Source organism: Panthera uncia, chromosome D2 (assembly GCF_023721935.1).
Source record: "Panthera uncia isolate 11264 chromosome D2, Puncia_PCG_1.0, whole genome shotgun sequence".
NCBI lineage: Eukaryota > Metazoa > Chordata > Mammalia > Carnivora > Felidae > Panthera > Panthera uncia.
The window spans coordinates 70,515,295-70,532,190 of NC_064818.1; the positions used below are offsets into that span (position 1 = coordinate 70,515,295).

Consider the following 16,896-nt stretch of genomic DNA (forward strand, 5'->3'; position numbering starts at 1 on the left):
TGTTCCTCTGGTGGTGGATGCACCATGGATAATTACAAACATTGTGTTTGCTGAGTGGGAAATTATGTTAAGCAGTGCGTTTTCTTGGCAATTTATCTTGAGCACATAAAATAATTTACACATTTACTTAAAAAATTATAACAGAACTCCTTCAGCTGCGCTTACGGTATTTTTTTTTTCTGCACAAATGGTATGGATGTTATGGAGTAGGAGAGAATTAACTTAGAATGCATGAGTTCCCAAATCCCTTGCATTTTCTCGAAAATGTCATTAATCTTCATAAATAGATAGAACTGGTTTTACATATCTTAAAAATCCTTTTAGGACTTTGAATCCACTTTCCTTGGAAGCAAATGGCTTCTTCAAAGCAACACGGGAAGCTTAGATGCTATCCTTTGGGTTACCACACATCCTGAACATATACAACAAGGCCTCTGGTCACCAGACTCTCAACTGATGTAAAATAAAGTCTTCCAAATTGTGAAGGAATTGGAAATAAACAACGGAAATTCTCTAAGCTGATGGCTTCTAGAGTATTGTCTCAATAGTCCTCAAAAGACCTCAAAGAAATGCTGGGTGGTCTCTCTTGCCTACATCGTCTTGTGTTCATGGTTTTCCGATGAGTTCTGTGCTGGAGCAAATAAACAATGAATTTATACTTAATACAACCCAAATGTCTTCTTCTGGGTGGTTTGCACCAGGCGATGCCTATTCATGCCAAGAAGCCTTCTGTTTTTATACATTTTTGTGGATGTAAGAAGTAATAGGTGGTCAGTGATCCACGGGATATATTCGGTTCATAGACAGAAGAAAAATTTCTTTGTGAGCTCTTCTGGGTCAAGGACATATCTTCTTTGCCCTACGTTCCTTACCAATCTGAACTACGTGATCTCCCATTACACTCTGTGATGGGAACTTTGACCCACAGCAGACAGTGAGCACCTAACTTTGAGTGAGAAAGGAAAAGGCATCCCAAACACTGAGTCAAGAGGTTAAAACATGTGTACTAAGAAGCCACTGAATGCCTGGCACCATTGTGGATCTCTGACAACATGGAAGAAGCGGGCACAGGCTTTGTCCTAAAAGAAGTTAGAACCAATGCAGAGGGAAAGATCCAGACCCAAGAGGGAAGTTAATTTTGGTCTGTAGAGTGCGTTGCCTCAACCATTTCATTCCATTACGTGATGAGTATTTCATCAACCTCAGGCATGTAATGGTTTGCCAAGCCAGAAATGCCTGGCAGCAACATGCCTTGTCTACTCATGGAGGATTTAATGAGCATGTATACCTGGAAGGATATGGACTAGGGTGTTAATAGTGATTAGGTCTGGGAGTAGAGTTGTAGATCCTTCCTACTGTCTCCTTGGGTTTCTCTGTATTTTTTTAACTTTTTATAATGAGCATGCCTTAATTACTTCCATTGGTTCTTAAACCTATAATTTCATAGTTGGTAAGTAACCCCTACTAGAGACTTAAGAAAAGGAAAGGGTGAATGCAAATTTGGAATACTGACTCAAGGAAGATACACTCATTGGGACACGTACACAAAAATGGTAAACAACACCGGTGAAAGGCATTGCCCAAGAGAACACAGGTATCCTTTCAAAAAACCCTGGGATGGGTGTGCAGGCACCTGTAATATGCCTGCATTAAGTACCATCGCTGATGTTTTTCTCAAAAGCTCTTGCTGAAGGCACTCTGGTGACAAAAACTGTAGTCTGTGCTGTCATTCTTGGTGGGAAGTTCTTCCCGCCTGGTGACTTGTGCGATCCTGGCAGGAACACACACCATGGCTGAGCCATCACACTTCTGACGACTGTGATTTTCCTCACCCCTCCACAGCCTTCACTACGCGTTTGTCCTCAAATGTCAATCGTGATGGAGCCTGCCATCGAGGCTTCTTCAGGCCCCAGGATCCGGAACACCTGCCTTTCTTCCTGCCTACCCCTTGATCCACAGACACAAATTTGCCTCGCTTGTGACTCTTCTAACTCACTGCTACCCTAACTGTGCTGTTGCCCTGAATGCCCAGAACCTGGTTCTTCTTGGGTCTTGAGAGGCAGAAAACACCGTTTCCGCTATGTCTGTTCTCAGAGGGAAATTTTAGGCTAAATCACTCCCTGCATACCAGGAGCTGAATTACCAAGAATACCAATGGCGAGAAGGACCCTAGTTAGTTAGGGGTTTTATTTCCAAAGGGCCATTTCTGGGGAACAGCCTTTTCTATGTCCCCAGACTGAATGACTTCCACGTTCTCTAATGCAGTTAAGTTGGTTTGACTTGCTTCCCTTTTCCACAGCCACGCTTTCTTTCTTGCTGTTGTTCTGTGTGGTCAGTTCTCCACCTGAGATGCTTGTCAGGCGCTCATACTATAGTTCACCTGCACTGCGATACTCCCTGCTTCCTGCCTCTGCCCTTGCATATCCAGGATCCTCAGTTGCTTTATTTTTTTTTTTACAGGTGAGTCCTATAGGGCTTAACAGCAAAGCCCCAGCACAGAGGGTGACCGGGAGATTCTTCCTTTCACAGACAGTGACAGGCTACAACAGGAAGAGTCTGTGAGTATTTGTAAACCAGACTTTCCTCCCGTCCCGCTTCTCCCCGATCTTACCAATAAGCCCTGAGTAGGCGAGGAGGCAGTCAGCATAGTTTTCCTTTAGGCAGCTGCTGGCAGACCTTGACTCCGGTTGGCAGTTGGTAAAAAAATCTGCAAGGCGAGATCTACAGTGGGAAGAAAGGGCAAAAAGGGTGTGATTTGAAATACCCTACATTAGCTTCTGGACAAACGTAACTTTATTCCTTCATTGACAAGCCTTTGTCCACACCAAAAAAAAAAAAATACATAAATAAATAAAATGTGAACTCTTAGGATGTTAGCATTCTCTCTTATATACCTCCCCTGCCCCCCTCGCTGTCCCCGCCTTCACCCGGCCCTTGCCTACCTGTGTGTCTGCTTATTTGCAGAGAAGTCTTCAGGGCCTATAACTGGAGAAATCTAGATGCTTTGAAGTTTGCATTCAATATTTATTTCTGACAGACTTATTTGCATCTTTAGGAAATATGCTTCTCTACACACTCACCAGAGATCCACACTGGGAAAATATTTACTTTATACAGAAACATGTCCCTGGCATCAAAATAGGATCCTACAGCCCATCTGCTCCCGTAATTCCTGCTGGCTTTAAAAATACATGTATTTGTCTTGTAAGTTATCTCTCATCCAACAGCCCAGGGGACAGAGATTTATTCCAGCCAAGTGACACGGAGGAGGGGCTCGTCTCTCCAGAACTGGAGGGGAAAGAAGGAGGGACAGGGACGCTGGCTCTGGGTGAGGTGTCACTGTGTGACTGGGCCTTTGGTGGGAGGCGGTGCATGGAGGAACCACTGACCAACTACTGTACGTATCTGCAGTTTGGGGACTCCCCAGGGACCCACACAGTCCCCTGGGAAGCCCTGAGCGGTGGCGACATTGCAGAGACCCAAGGGGGTGAAGAGGGACAACAGACACGCTGGTCGGGCGAGGAAGAGGACTGTTTGTGGCTAACTGGCTGTTTTTCAATCTGAAGAGGGTATTGTTGGAGAAATCCTGAATGAGGACGGGGCCACCTCTGAGGTCATCTCAGCAGACAACAGCTCTGCTTCTGTGTGAAGAACACAATGGGCTCCGAGAGAACTTAAATTATCCAGCAATTATGGGAGACAATGGATGGCTGTCTCAGCTTTTTTCACTTCAGCTTCCCCACGCCGGCAGCCAACACACACACAGGGCTGCTTTTACTTCTTTCCACGCAAGAAACTGTATTTACGCAGCATACTTGAGGATAGACACAACCTTGCATCCGTGGGCCAGAGCGAGGAGGGATGTGTGGATATCAGAGGTTTGTAAAATGTCCGCAGGAAGCCCTTTAAGGTGTCCCTTTACTACGACTCTAACTCGAAGAGAGTTAGAAGGCCCACCAAGTCCTCTAAGTTCACTGCCACTGCAAAGGCAGCACGGTGTTTGTGAGGGGCTGGTCTCTCCTTGAACCCTTTTAAAGAGGGGTGTCTGAGCCTCGCTACCCGTGCCGATCTGTGCGCTCTGTATAGGTGCCTGGTTCCATCACCGCCAATCCCCGGGGCAGGTGCTGAAGCTAAGTGGTTTGGCGAAATCCTCCAAATGAGGCTTATGCGTGCCTGTATGGGCACCCGGATCTCCCACCGTCTAAGCCTAGTTGGTGTTTTCAGACTCTAATTGAACACACTGAAGGGCATAAAACCGGGCCATTTTCTGTAGCCTGGTTAAAGGATTTATTTTTCAGAGGAAATCCCTAACGGTGGCTCAGGCTTACTCAACTGGCTCCAATGGCATCCGGCTTGGACTGAGTGTTAATTTCAGAAGAATTTTCCCGGTCATGAAAGTTAATGATCTAGTGCTCCTGGGCTCCTAACTCCGCAAAGGCCAAATGTGGTTCAGGCAGCTGGGGCTCTAGTTCGGCACACAACCTGAGCGGCTCTCTTTCCCTGGCAGTCCCGTGCTTCCGGACTGTCCCCCAGAGATGGACGAAAGGTCGCTCTGTCTCCAAGTCCCCGTTTCCTGTAGTCTCTCAAGCAGCCTATTAACCGAACAGCGCCGTGATGCGGATTACTATCCTTCAGCGAGAGGCTAATGCCACCAGATTCATTTTGTTTAACAACCTCAGAATTGACTCACAATTGGACTCTGGAATGAAGGGCTAATTGAGTCAGTCTGCTGCAGAGAGTATAACCCTGATTGGGAGGATAAAACCAGATATACTGCTCTGAGCAGAACCCTGGACAGGCTGCTTTACGAGAGAAGATTGTCGGCACAGATCCCTGGTCCTAAGAGGAACGCAGCCAGTGGACAGAAAAGAGTTTCAAACTAATTTTGAGCACATGCAGCACTGCCAAAACACTAACATTTCCATGGTTTTGTTTTTCACAGTGGACCCACCTCCTACTGATGTCTCTACTTGGAGACAGGATGGTAACTTCAGGGGATTCGCATTTTACTGAGAGAAACACTGAAGTCAGAGGAAGTTTATCCAGCGTTGTGCTGGAACCAGCTCATTACTGGCCAACTGGTGTATTTTCAGGGATTTCGCGAGTTGGTTAACAGCATGGTGGTAGTTTGAGAGTAACCACGGTAGCAGTATTTGCACCGTGGCGATCGCAAATGAGGGCTTTGTGTTGTTCTTGGAGAAACGGGTGTTTACTACGTATCTGCACAACCCCGTTTAGGACCATTATGAAGTGTTCAATCCTCCTGACAAAGCACCCGTCATGTCTCGGGAGTGAGGTCCCGACCCTCCTGGTTCGGCTTCCTCTCCATCCCCAGTCATTTGGGCCAAATGAAACGGTGTAGGACCAGTTTTCATCTCGTCTTTAGTACCTCCCAAAGAAAGAAAACAGTCGGCCCTCAAACACCCTTCCTTCCTAACATCTTCTCTTACGGACGGACACAGTTCTCTGAAATCTCTCTTTTTTTAGGTTTATTTATTTATTTAATCCTTCCTAACATCTTCTCTTACAAAGGGACACAATCCTCTGAAATCTCTATTTTTTAAACGTTTATTTATTTTGAGAGAGAGAGAGAGCAGGGGAGGGACAGATAGAGAATTCCGAGCAGGATCTGCACCGCCAGCATAGAGCCCAATGCGCGACTCAAACCCACGAACCATGAGATCATCACCATGAGCCAAAGTCAGACACTTAACTGACTGAGCCACCCAGGCACCCCAGCCTCTGAAATCTCTTAAAGTCACATGTTGGTTACATGTACTGACAAAGCAGCTGACCTGTCAGTTCCATGGTTCCGTCCCTGAAAGATGTGCCATGTGCTTGCGGTGTAGTCAGTAAACTCTCTGTCTCTGAAGTCAACCCACCAAGAGAGACAAATAAAAAGATGATAACAATATAGTGGCTAGTTCTTGATAAATGACAGAAAGGCCGCTAATAAAAATAATATCAGACGTGAATGAAGTATTTTGTGTCAGGTATGTCTTTACACACTTTTTATTTTTTCCAACAACTCTAATAAGGTAGGGACAGTTGTTTTCTTATCCAAATTTCAGGAGGGAACCACATCTTAGCAAGTTTAGCCCAGAGTCAAATAGTGAGCAGTAGAACCACGATATGACCGCACACATTCTGATGCTGCGTGTTAATAAGCTTTTGACGCGACACAGCTAGATGTTGGTTTCAGAGAAGCCGTGACATTGGGACTGAGAGTCACAGGATGACTCCGTCCAACAAAGGTAGAGGGGATATACCAGGCAGGAGGGGGCAGCACGTGACAAAGTCAGCACGTTCATGGTACGCCCGGGGTAACGACAATGGAACGTTTGTCTTGCCAGATTGATTTAAGGTCTTGACATGTAGGCACACGTTTAATATAACAACCTTAGAAGGTAATCCTACCAGCCCATTTTACAGATGAAGAAATGGAAGCAAAGAGAGGTGAAGTAACTCCCTCCAGGTTGTAGACCTCTGCGGTGGAGCGCGACCACACTCAGTATCAGACTCCAGAGCCGGAAATCATTTGCAACTACTAAACGTAACACATCCATCACCCAGATCATTGTGAGCTGTGCACTTGGGATGGCTGAGCCACACGAGGGGAATGGTGAGTGATGGGTGATGATGCTGGCAAGGATGTGAAGAGCCTTGAATGACCTAAGAGTTTGGATCTTATCCTAAAACCAGTGGGAACCACTGAAGGTTTTTAAACAGAGAAGTAACATGCGTATTAGGAAGACTCCGGGGTTGCTCAGGTGTTCAGCAAAGATTTGCTGGAGACCTACTCTGTGCCTTCACCATTCTAGCAGGAATGGGGAAGCGGGACACTGGCCAAAGGATATTGGCCAATAGGAGACTGAAGCCAGTGGAGAGCCAGTGGGGAGATCTGAGGACCTGAAGGAGAGGAAGAAAAGAGGATGCACGAAGAGGTGGGTTTTACTAGGCAGGTTTTACTAGAGGCAGGTTTTACTAGAGGTGGGTTTTCTAGACTGTAGAAAGGAGGGGCAGAATCAAGGCGCAGGTAACTCAGCACACAGTGGTGCTGTGGGGAGAACGCAGGGGAGGACAGGTCCACAAGGAAGATGGTGACAGGCGGGATGCGAGCATCTTGCAAATGGTTATAGCTTAAGATCTTCATCTGTCCAGTCGCCAACTATGGTCTGAGCACCTGCTACCCCCCAGCTCCCATCCCCCAGCTGTCCCAGGACAGCCCTTGCTGAACATGCTTCCCCTGCCCATCTTGGGTTAAGAGTCACATTGTAACCTGTTTCAGTGCCTTCCCCGCCTCAGCTGCACTGATCCAAACACAAAAGCTTAAACGTCCAGTGTGGGATTAACAAAGAAATTCCACAATTGGATTTCTTCTGGAGACATGAAATCTCCATGACTACAAGCAGTGATGAACCTGACTGTTTTTCTCTGAGAAAATGAAAAGGAAATGAATAGGCAGTAATGTAGAAATGCATCTCCCTCCAAAAGAGAAAATTCCCACCCTCAAAAAGGAGGAAAATGCCGGCAAATGCCAAGTTAGCCTTAGGAAATCTGCTGAAGAGAAAACAGTGGTTTATGCAGGGAATATACTAAAGGAAGCATGCTGCTAACTGGAAATAGAAAAATGATTATAATGATAAAATCTTGGAGAATCTCCTCAAACAGCATATGGTCTTTTGACGGGGGGGGGGGGGGGGGGAATCATTTACCTCCTTTTTCAGAAACATTTTTAGGAAAAAAGGTGTTATGGCAAACAGGTGGAAAAAAAAAACCATATGAGTGATGACCAGTTTAACTCATCCTGGTCTTTTGAATGTTTTTTTTTTTTTTTTCCCCAGGATGAATCCCATTCTTGGACACAAGCCACATGGTTGGTGGAACTGAACTCTGGACGAGGAATTGTGAGGTTTTGAATGAGATCCAGGCTCTGATCTGAACTACCCAGAACTCCTGCAGACATTGCCGAACTACTTAGCTCTTGGGTTACCCTTCCACTTCAGACATACAATCTATGGGACACTTCAAGATACTCAGAAAAAGAAAGAAAAGAACACTTGTTTTCAAAGCATTATTATTGTTCTCATCCATGATTCCATTACACATGATTTTAGTGTCTTAGGCATTGGGTTTCCTTTGAGTACAGAGACCCAGATTTCTCTAGTAGATCCCCTGATCTCGCACTCAAGAGAGCTGAAGGCTAAAAGGGTTAAGCTCTTGGTAGGAGTCACACGGTGGGCAGTGGCCGATGGTAGGTGACAGCCTTGGAAGGGAAAAATGCAGAGGGTGCTGGATCTGAAGTTCCCAGGGATCTTACTTAAGTCATCAAGTGTATAATTGCTCTCCCCCTCCCATCATTTGACCAGATTGTTCTTCAGAGCCTTCTTCCTAATGATGTTCCACTGACTTTACAGCCTCGGTGAACACTCTGAATGACATTCGGGAGCACAGCAGGGGCCAAGGATGCAGACAGAACCCTGCATAGGAGGGTGGTAAGTCTAGCAATGAATTAGGCGTCCCTTAATTAAGGGGCTTTGCGGACTGCCCACACAGGACTTCAGACCTTTGACTGCCCCTGTAGAAAGCCAGAACCTTGAGACAGGATCCTTTTATTAATCTGTTCGTGTAAGAAATTACTAGCATTTTTCTCTGAGTCCAATGTGAACATCAGGGCTTTAAAGTCTGGGTTTTCAATGCAAGCCATTTAGTCTCCGAAAGTTTTCTCAATTAAAGGAAACAAAGTTAAAGGAAACAAAGCAGGCCAGGCCTGAGAGGGACACGCACCTCTTTCTAACCCCAACTCCACCTTTCAGGGTCTCACACCTAAACAAATGAGTTCACTTCCCCAACTCCCCATTTCTTCACCTGGGAAATGGGGCGGATGCCATCCACAGTCGCTCTAGGTGGCTGCTTGGAGAACGAATTATATAAATTATATAAAAGCGCCTCACCCGGAACTCAGAATACACATTGCCTGATACATTTTCACTTCCCATCCCTTCATCTGTTTGCTCCCCAATCCCTAGCCCATTCCAACATTAAGCCCTTGCTGCAAAACAACCCACAGCAAGCTCAACACTGAGAAATGCACATCTTAGCCTGTCTTCCACTGGCCCCTGTATCACAGACTCGGGCTACATCTGGGTAACTGAAGGCGGCGACTCTGACCAACACAAATTTGAGAAGTCTGAAGCCAGGAATCCTGCAGTGTTACTTAATACCCCGCAGTCCTATGAGCTCATAGAAAAAAAGTCATTTTGAAAAAAAGCTATTTATTCCCCTGGGGGTTAGGGGAAAAGACATATTTTTAAATAACTAAATATCAGTAAGTTTCTTAATGCCGTTAATCTCTTACACAGAATAAGAATAATTTGAAAAACATGCTGCTAATATTAGAGCCGGGAAGACAAAGCAAGAGTTCTGGAATGGTGATTTTCTGGTACAGTGACACAAAACAGATTTTTCTCTTTCTGTTTTTAGAAAATTACCTTAGCCCTTCTTCCCCCAGCAGCCTACTGGAGAACATCTGGAAAACATCCTCCAGCAAATCAGAGCCTATATTCAAGACATTTTGCAGAGGTGTTTTCTTGCCTTGCTGTTCCCCACTTTGTGGTGTGCACACAGGCCTCTTAGAGCAAAAGCCCAGCATGTTCTCCGGGGGGCAGTCTGTGGAGCTGGGGAGGGGCGTAGTCAGGCCACCCTTCAGAAAGCCAGTCTTCCCCAGGCCTGGGAGTGAGTGTGGCCACTCCGGAGCAAAAGCCCTGGGGCGGGTTCACATACCTAGGCACAAATACTCAAAGCTCTGCACATCTTGAGTTTCTCAGCCCTTTCATGTGGGCTCCCACTCCTGGTGGGATGATCAAAGCCTCAGCAACATAACGCACTTCTCATTGACTCAGCCAAACTGCAATCCCACATTTTTCGAGAAGAGTACTGTGAGGTCCAAGAAGCCTTGTCTGATGCTGTTTCCTGGGACAAGATGGCCCTTGTGGCCAAGTAGAGATCAATGCCTGTCGCTCCCAAATCCCTGGTCGGCTTCATCCTGATACTTGGAGGCTATAACCCATTGAACAAACACCCTTCTCCCTCCTCACTCGTACTGGAGAACCCTGATCACAACTGCTTATCCACTACCTTGGTAGCTCTGGGCCCAGCATCAGGGTCACAGAAGGAGAGGGACATCGCCCTCTGGGCACGATCCACAGTGCTGTGGCAAAGCCTGACCTACCAAGGAAGGACTTCGGGAGATGCAGGTGAAGTCACACATGGCTCTGGTCCCTATGTCCTGCTTGGGGTGTCTCTCCAGGGTGGGGACTCAGGGCAAGCAGGCTTCAGGGCAGAGGTGCAATGTATCCTTAGCCTCTCTGATGACATCAAGCAGCAGCAGCCCCCTGAAGGAAGTCGGGTCACCATCTGATCGATCTCGGCATCCTTTACGAAGCCACCCTGCATGAACACTGACAGCTGTCAATCAACATCTGCAGAGTGGCTGACAGAGCTTGACAGCTAACCTCTACGTGGCAAATTTGAAAAGCAAGCTATGGCAGTTGACAAGGGAGTCCACTCCAACGGTGAAGGGGCTCTTGGCAGCCTCGGATGGGATACCCCAGAGTGTCTTCCGGCCAGCACCCCTCCCTGACCGCCCTCACCAATCTCTCCAAGGCACACACTAATTGTCATAGTAAAAGCAGGCCGTAAGTCACAGTAGGACGCCGAAACTCCTCAAACAGTCCCATGCTGCATCCCCAAGTCAAATAAAGTTGTTTTGTATTATCCATGCCACAACACGTCCTTTGGTGCAGAAAACTTAGCTTTGGCCGTGTTTGTTTCTACAGGAAGAAATCGAGGGAGAAAAGAAACTGGAGGTTTTCTGGATGATTAAACTATCATAAACCTTTCAGATACCCAATAGCCATCTGTGACAAATATGCTAAAACTCTTTTAAGAGACAATCTTATCCAATAAGTCTTTTGTATGGCTGCAGGGCAACTTTAGTGATCAGTTTTGTGACTTTGGCCACCAGGTTTCTCCTTGGGCACCGAAATCTAGATGTTCTGCCAACGTTTCACCCATAGAACCGTGCCTTAAAGCCCCAGACCAACATGGTATGAATTTGCTTTGTAAAATTCTGCAGGCACCTCCATCTTTAGGAGTGAAGTACAAAAGTTGCCTCACGTTTATCCTGGAACCTAAGAAGCTCCAAGCCAACTGCTCAGGAATCCTGGGGCAGCAAAGGTCACCCAGTATGATTTCACTTAATTATTTATGCCCACTCTCTCACTTCAGAAAGAATTCTGAGATGCATTTAGATGTAGCTTTGATGCAACAGAATACACGTAAAAATGAGTGAGGATGTTTGGGGCCACTTAAAGATAAGACAGAAGCAGTGGTACGGCCAGGACAAAATGCACACACACCCTTGGCAAGCTAAAAGCTACATATTTGGCTCTGTGCTTTCTAGCAACGATTCGGGAAAAACTAGTTCTACGATTCCTGATTTATCAAAAATTAAAAACATACCTCATAAGGAAACCTACCATAGGCAGAATAAGATGTCTATACTCCACTGTAGTCCCTGGAACCACGGAATAGGTTACCTGACATCGTGCGAGGGCCTTTTTGCACATGTGATTATAGTTTTAGATCCTGAGGTGAGCAGAATGTCCTGCATCATCCAGGTGGGCTCAGTGTAATCACAAGATCTTTAAAAGTGGAGGAGGAAGGCAGATGAGGAGGTGGGACGCCATGTGCAAAAGACTAGACCAGCTTTTGCTGATTTTGAAGATGGGGCAGGGGCCAAGAGCCAAGGAGTGGGAAAAAGTCAAGGAAACGGATTCACCCCTAGAGCCTCCAAAAGGAGTTCAGTCCAGAGGGCACTTTGATTTCAGCCCGGTGAGACCTGTGCAGGGCTGCTGATGTCTGGAAAGGGAAGAGAATAAATCTGTGTGAAAGCCACCAGGTTTGTGGTAATCTGCCACAACAGCGACAGAAAACGAAAACACTACTAAATGTCAGTGCACAGTAGAGATTTTGAATATAGACTTTGAAAATGGACCAGGACCCGATTTCAACGCAGCCACTTGCTAAACATGGCGTTTGGGGTGAGTACCTTAACTTCCCTGAAGCTTCATTTACTCCAGTTAAATGACAGTAAGTCCTTCAACACTACGAGAAGAGGACTCATCTGTGCTGTGTTTTCTGTTCTGCTCTGGACCAGCCCAGAGGGTCACACTGATCCTGAGACCTCTATGAAGCCCTAAGGTAGGGACAGCCACCCTGACATTTTTCTTATAATTCATCTGCTAATGACTCGCCATATAAGATGCTTTGTCCTGAGGTCAAATCGACCTGTTTGAGGTCTACACATACTCGATACACTCATGATTAACATCAGGCTCATTCCTACCATTAAGACCCAAGAGAGATGTCTCCTATGAGTCTTCCACATCCTCTAGCAGAGAAATGTGTTTTATAGGCCAATGGAGTCACACTCACGGAAACAGGTCAGAGCAATTCTACAGGTCACTACACGTGGTCCCCATATGTGCCCCTCTACCGAGCTGGCTAGCATCAGGCCTGTATAAACGTAAAGGGGTGCCGTCTGTACGCTCAGAAAGAAGTGTCACGTGGTGATGTTTATAGCCAGAGAAACTGAACTCTAATTACTTTAGAGAAACACAGGTAAATTCTAGAAATTATCCCAAATGCCGTCTGGCCTCCTTCAGTCAAACCTCGCTTCTTTGGGGGGTTCCCAGAAGATGAAAAATTGAAATTACACGTGCTCTCTTGACTTTAATAATTTGTAAAATTCCTCCCCTTGCCCTTGCCCCCAGAGGACAAGCACTAAATACCTCTGTGGTACCTGAGCCCCAAGCTCCAAGCTCTGCTCAGCAGAATGTTAATTCACCTTCCGCACATTAAAGGAGCCTAACTTCTGCCTGCCCTGGGAGGGGGTGGGGAAAGAAGGTAAATGGATGTCTGAATGGCTCACAGCCTACACTTGCACAAACAGACTTTAAGCAGAAACATATGAAAATAAGATTCCCTATTAATCTTTAATAGGGTTGCAGACTTCCTAAGGAAAATTATGTTCAATAGTAAATATACACTAGGTCGTTTTTCTTCCAGGCAAGTTGTTTTAAGGTCAACAGAGACTTTGAGCTCTGCAAACAACTAGTCCCTAATATCTTCCTTCCTGGATGGGGCAATGCTCAGGAGACAGGGAATTGCGGTGTTACGCGTCAAAAGAATATATCACTTATTCCATTGCCATCAGAGGTTAATTCTCCCTTTTTCAGAAAATCTAAACTCCCTTTAGTAATCCATTCTCACTTTGCATATCCTCTGGTCAACAGCCACCCCTCCCCCATACTCCCAGCTCCAATTTCCCTAAAGCTCTCAGCTGAATTTCAAAGAACATTTCTCCCTTTATTCTTTAGGGTCATGGAGCTGATTTCCATAGTCCACATAAGTTATTTTCTAGTAAACTGTCCCCTCAACCACTCTATCCAACCAGGTGGCCTTAGGGCTTCTTGTGACCCACTCACAGTGCTCTCAGGGGGGAGCTTCCCCCCCAGCTTTGCCTCACTGGCTCTGAGCCCCAAGGAGGGCGTCCACTTTGGCCTTCCCGCCCACATGTTCTCTCCTACATTTCCTAGTTTATGTCTTCACCTTGTTAATAGTCCTGTCTCCACCATAAGAAGATGAGCGCCCAGGATTGGCTTGACGTCTGGCACCAAGTAAACGTCTGGTAAATATTTCCTGAATGAGTGAATGAATGAAGGAATGAATGAATCCCAAGTGCCACACACCGTGGCTCCAATCACCTATAGACTGATCTTCATCATGATGTCTTGGTGTTCGGCACAGAGGAGGAGAGGAGAAACAGCGGCCCATGTCTAACTGCCCCAGACATGGTATTGACAACGACTGCATTCACTTAGACCCAGTCACTGTTGCGATGCTTCAGAGGCCTGCATCATTTAACACACAATAGCCTGACCACCCGGGGTTAGCCTTATTTTACAGTGGAGGGCACTGGGATCCAGAAAGGTCAGCAATCGGCTAAAGTCATGGAGCTGGTAAGAGTTAGAGCCAAATTTTGAAAAGAAAACCACAGATTCTTAAACTCATACTCACCCCCACAACACTGATAGAGGAATGAATGTTCAATTTTTAAATTTTAGTTCTTGGACTTCTGCCGCCATTTTGATGTGAATTGCACATGCTTGAGGAGCTGAAATCTGATTTAAATGGATATAAGTGTTATTTACTAGGTCCAATAAAGTGTAATGACAGAATTAGTGGGCATTCTTTTTGTTTAATAATGCTTGCAGTTTAAAAACATAAAAAAATAATATCTGTTGTTACTGTTCAGCAGGGCTAAATGCAATCCCACGCCACAGCTCTGTAGAGAAATCCCTCATTGCAGGACTTCCCTCACTGAGCACCTTCCTCCCCAGGCTGTGTATACAGTCACCCCAGAGGGTACCACTGAAATCAGGAAATGAGGGGTACAAAAACTGGGGCTTCCCAGGCCCACAGGGAGAAGTTAATAGCACTCCCAACCAGCCTTTTCCTGACCTCAAAGAACATTCCTGAGGCCAGAGACAGAAGGCGCCTGGTAGGGGCTGGCCTGGTTGGGACCATCTCCTTGGGTGCCTCTCCCGGAAAAGCAGACCCGTGTGTGGAGCCTCCCCAGAGCTTGTGTGTGGGCATAGTGGGAAGGAACAGGAGCCCTGACGTCAGACCGTGCGTTCAAATCTCCACTGCCCCTGCTGCCGTGCTTCATCTCTGCATCTCCCCGTGTAGAAAAGGCAGAGACACTAACAGCGTCTCCTCCACAGGGCTGCGAGAAGGATTAAGGCCTGGAACCCACTTCCTGGCACAGAAAAGGGCTAAATAGGAATGTTACTGTTATGACTCTCAAGGCGCTTTGCAATGTTGGCTCTTTCTCTCCCACCACAGGCCTAGGAGCAGGTAATGGGACACATGTCTCTCCTCCTTTACATGAAAGGGCAAGTGTAGAGGAATCCAGGAGATGATCAGGATCCTCAGCCAGCGAGGGCCAGACTCTGCACGCAAATAGGACTTCAACTGGGTTCGGAAGCCACCTGAGGCCATCACACGCGCCCCATGTGGCCAAGGAACACTTAGCCTAGCTCCCTCAAGAGGACGGTCTCCCAGAATCCTGTGGACGATATTTGGTGGCACCTCTTGTATACCTGGAAAACACCGCTTCTGCCTTCTCTGAGCCTGGGGATGCTGGGGAGCAGCCCAGGGAGCCCCGCGCCTGGGGCTTTCGGGGTGGACTCCCAAGGGTGCATCGGCAACCAGGTACCCGCGGCAAAGATGCTCCTCTTCGGCTTCATTGTCCAGTCCCAAGCACAAGCTGGCACAGGGCTTCATCCTTCCAGGGACCACTGAATACCTCCAGTGCAAGACACCATGTGTGAGGTGGTGGACATGGGGGGATAGGGTCAAAGACAGACAAAGTGCTCCTTCGGGATATGGCATCTGGCCTCTCGCCACCTGCACCATCACTTTCCCTCTCTTACGATCGGCAGTGAGCTAGGGGTGAGACGTCACTGTGCACCGTACAGACCAAGCTTCAAGGACACCTCAGCCCGTGGAACCACAGCACTTCTGAATCAGAAGCATGCGTGTGTATCTGAGTAATGCACATTACAACCCCATCACGGGCACTGCCCATCCACACTCGTCGCAACCACAGATGCTTCCACCTGGAAAACGTGGCAAGAGCAACACAGAGCACAGCGCGTGTTAGCTGTCTTCATTTGAACAGTTGGGGTCAAAGATTGCTCCAAAGGTCAGTTTGGAAGGAGGATTCCTTTCCAAGCGATTACCTTGAAGCCCTCTGTTTTATTTTGCATTTGCAGCCATCACTCCGCCCAATGAATTCCAATCGCAGGCCAAGCTCGGCCTATGAATAAGGAACCGTCTACGTCCTCTGTGCAAAGGAGGCCACTGTCCCCTGGCAGAGGGGCTGCTCAGGCAGTGACTTACTGGACGCATGGTAGCCGTTTCTCACTGTCCTTGGTTTCTGAGGAGCTAATACTCAGGCCGGTGTCAGAGCCTTTCACACCGGATCCCCACAGCCTTCCGAGGAGAGCCTGACGTTAGTGCAGCACAGAAACTCTGAAGCGTTGTCTTCGCCCTGCTGCTGCCACCGTGGGGCTGACAGCCCACAGCCCAGCCACAGGGTACTATCCTCTCTGACCCTCATCAGTGCCCAACAAGTCCGACCTAGCTGTGCAGCTCCTTCTCACCCCCAGCTGTGTAGACCCCTTTGAAAGCAGGGTAAGACACCTCCGCCGATGTCACTTGGTCCACATTCTTGTGCCTCTCCAAGTGCGGACTCAGGCAGTACCACTGGGAATGTTCTAGAAGTGCAAAATATCAAGCCCCACCCCAGACGTCAGGAATCAGAAGCTGATCCCAAAGCAGGCTCACGCTGGAGAACCACTGCTACAGAGCGGGGGTACCTGGGAGAAGTTCCTGAGTCCAGCTCTCCTCCCTCTCCTGGGAGGGTTCACTCTGTTCTGATGGCTCACTCGCGTCTGATCCTCTGGGTCCCTCAAAGCATGTGGCACTCCAGTCCTGCAGAGCCAGTGAATGAACCAACCACTGGCCAGTATGCAAAGCAAGAAGCACACTTTTTCAAGCCATATACCTTATTTTTAGCTAAAAATGTTTTAACTTGGGTTTCTGAACCTGGAACGAGAAAGAGGTATTTCCCATTGGCTTTTGTCTATTTCCAGAGAAAGGTTTTCTAGAAAGGTTTCTAGCAGTGTCAAGCTCCTTTGCTGGAGTGAATATTCTTGGAGAGAGGGCATTCCCTCTCCCCCAGACGTCCAGCCTAAGAAGTTCAAA

The 16,896-nt window shown here is 47.2% G+C and overlaps 1 protein-coding gene across 2 annotated transcripts in view; it reads right to left on the reverse strand.

Moving 5' to 3' along the window:
• Positions 1-16,896, reverse strand: part of GFRA1 (GDNF family receptor alpha 1) — a 208,858-nt gene that overhangs the window by 32,344 nt on the left and 159,618 nt on the right. For both annotated transcript variants that reach the window (XM_049645846.1, XM_049645845.1), the window contains one exon: positions 2,612-2,721. In XM_049645846.1, coding sequence (XP_049501803.1) covers positions 2,612-2,721 — 110 coding nt within the window. The remainder of the gene's footprint in view (positions 1-2,611; positions 2,722-16,896) is intronic.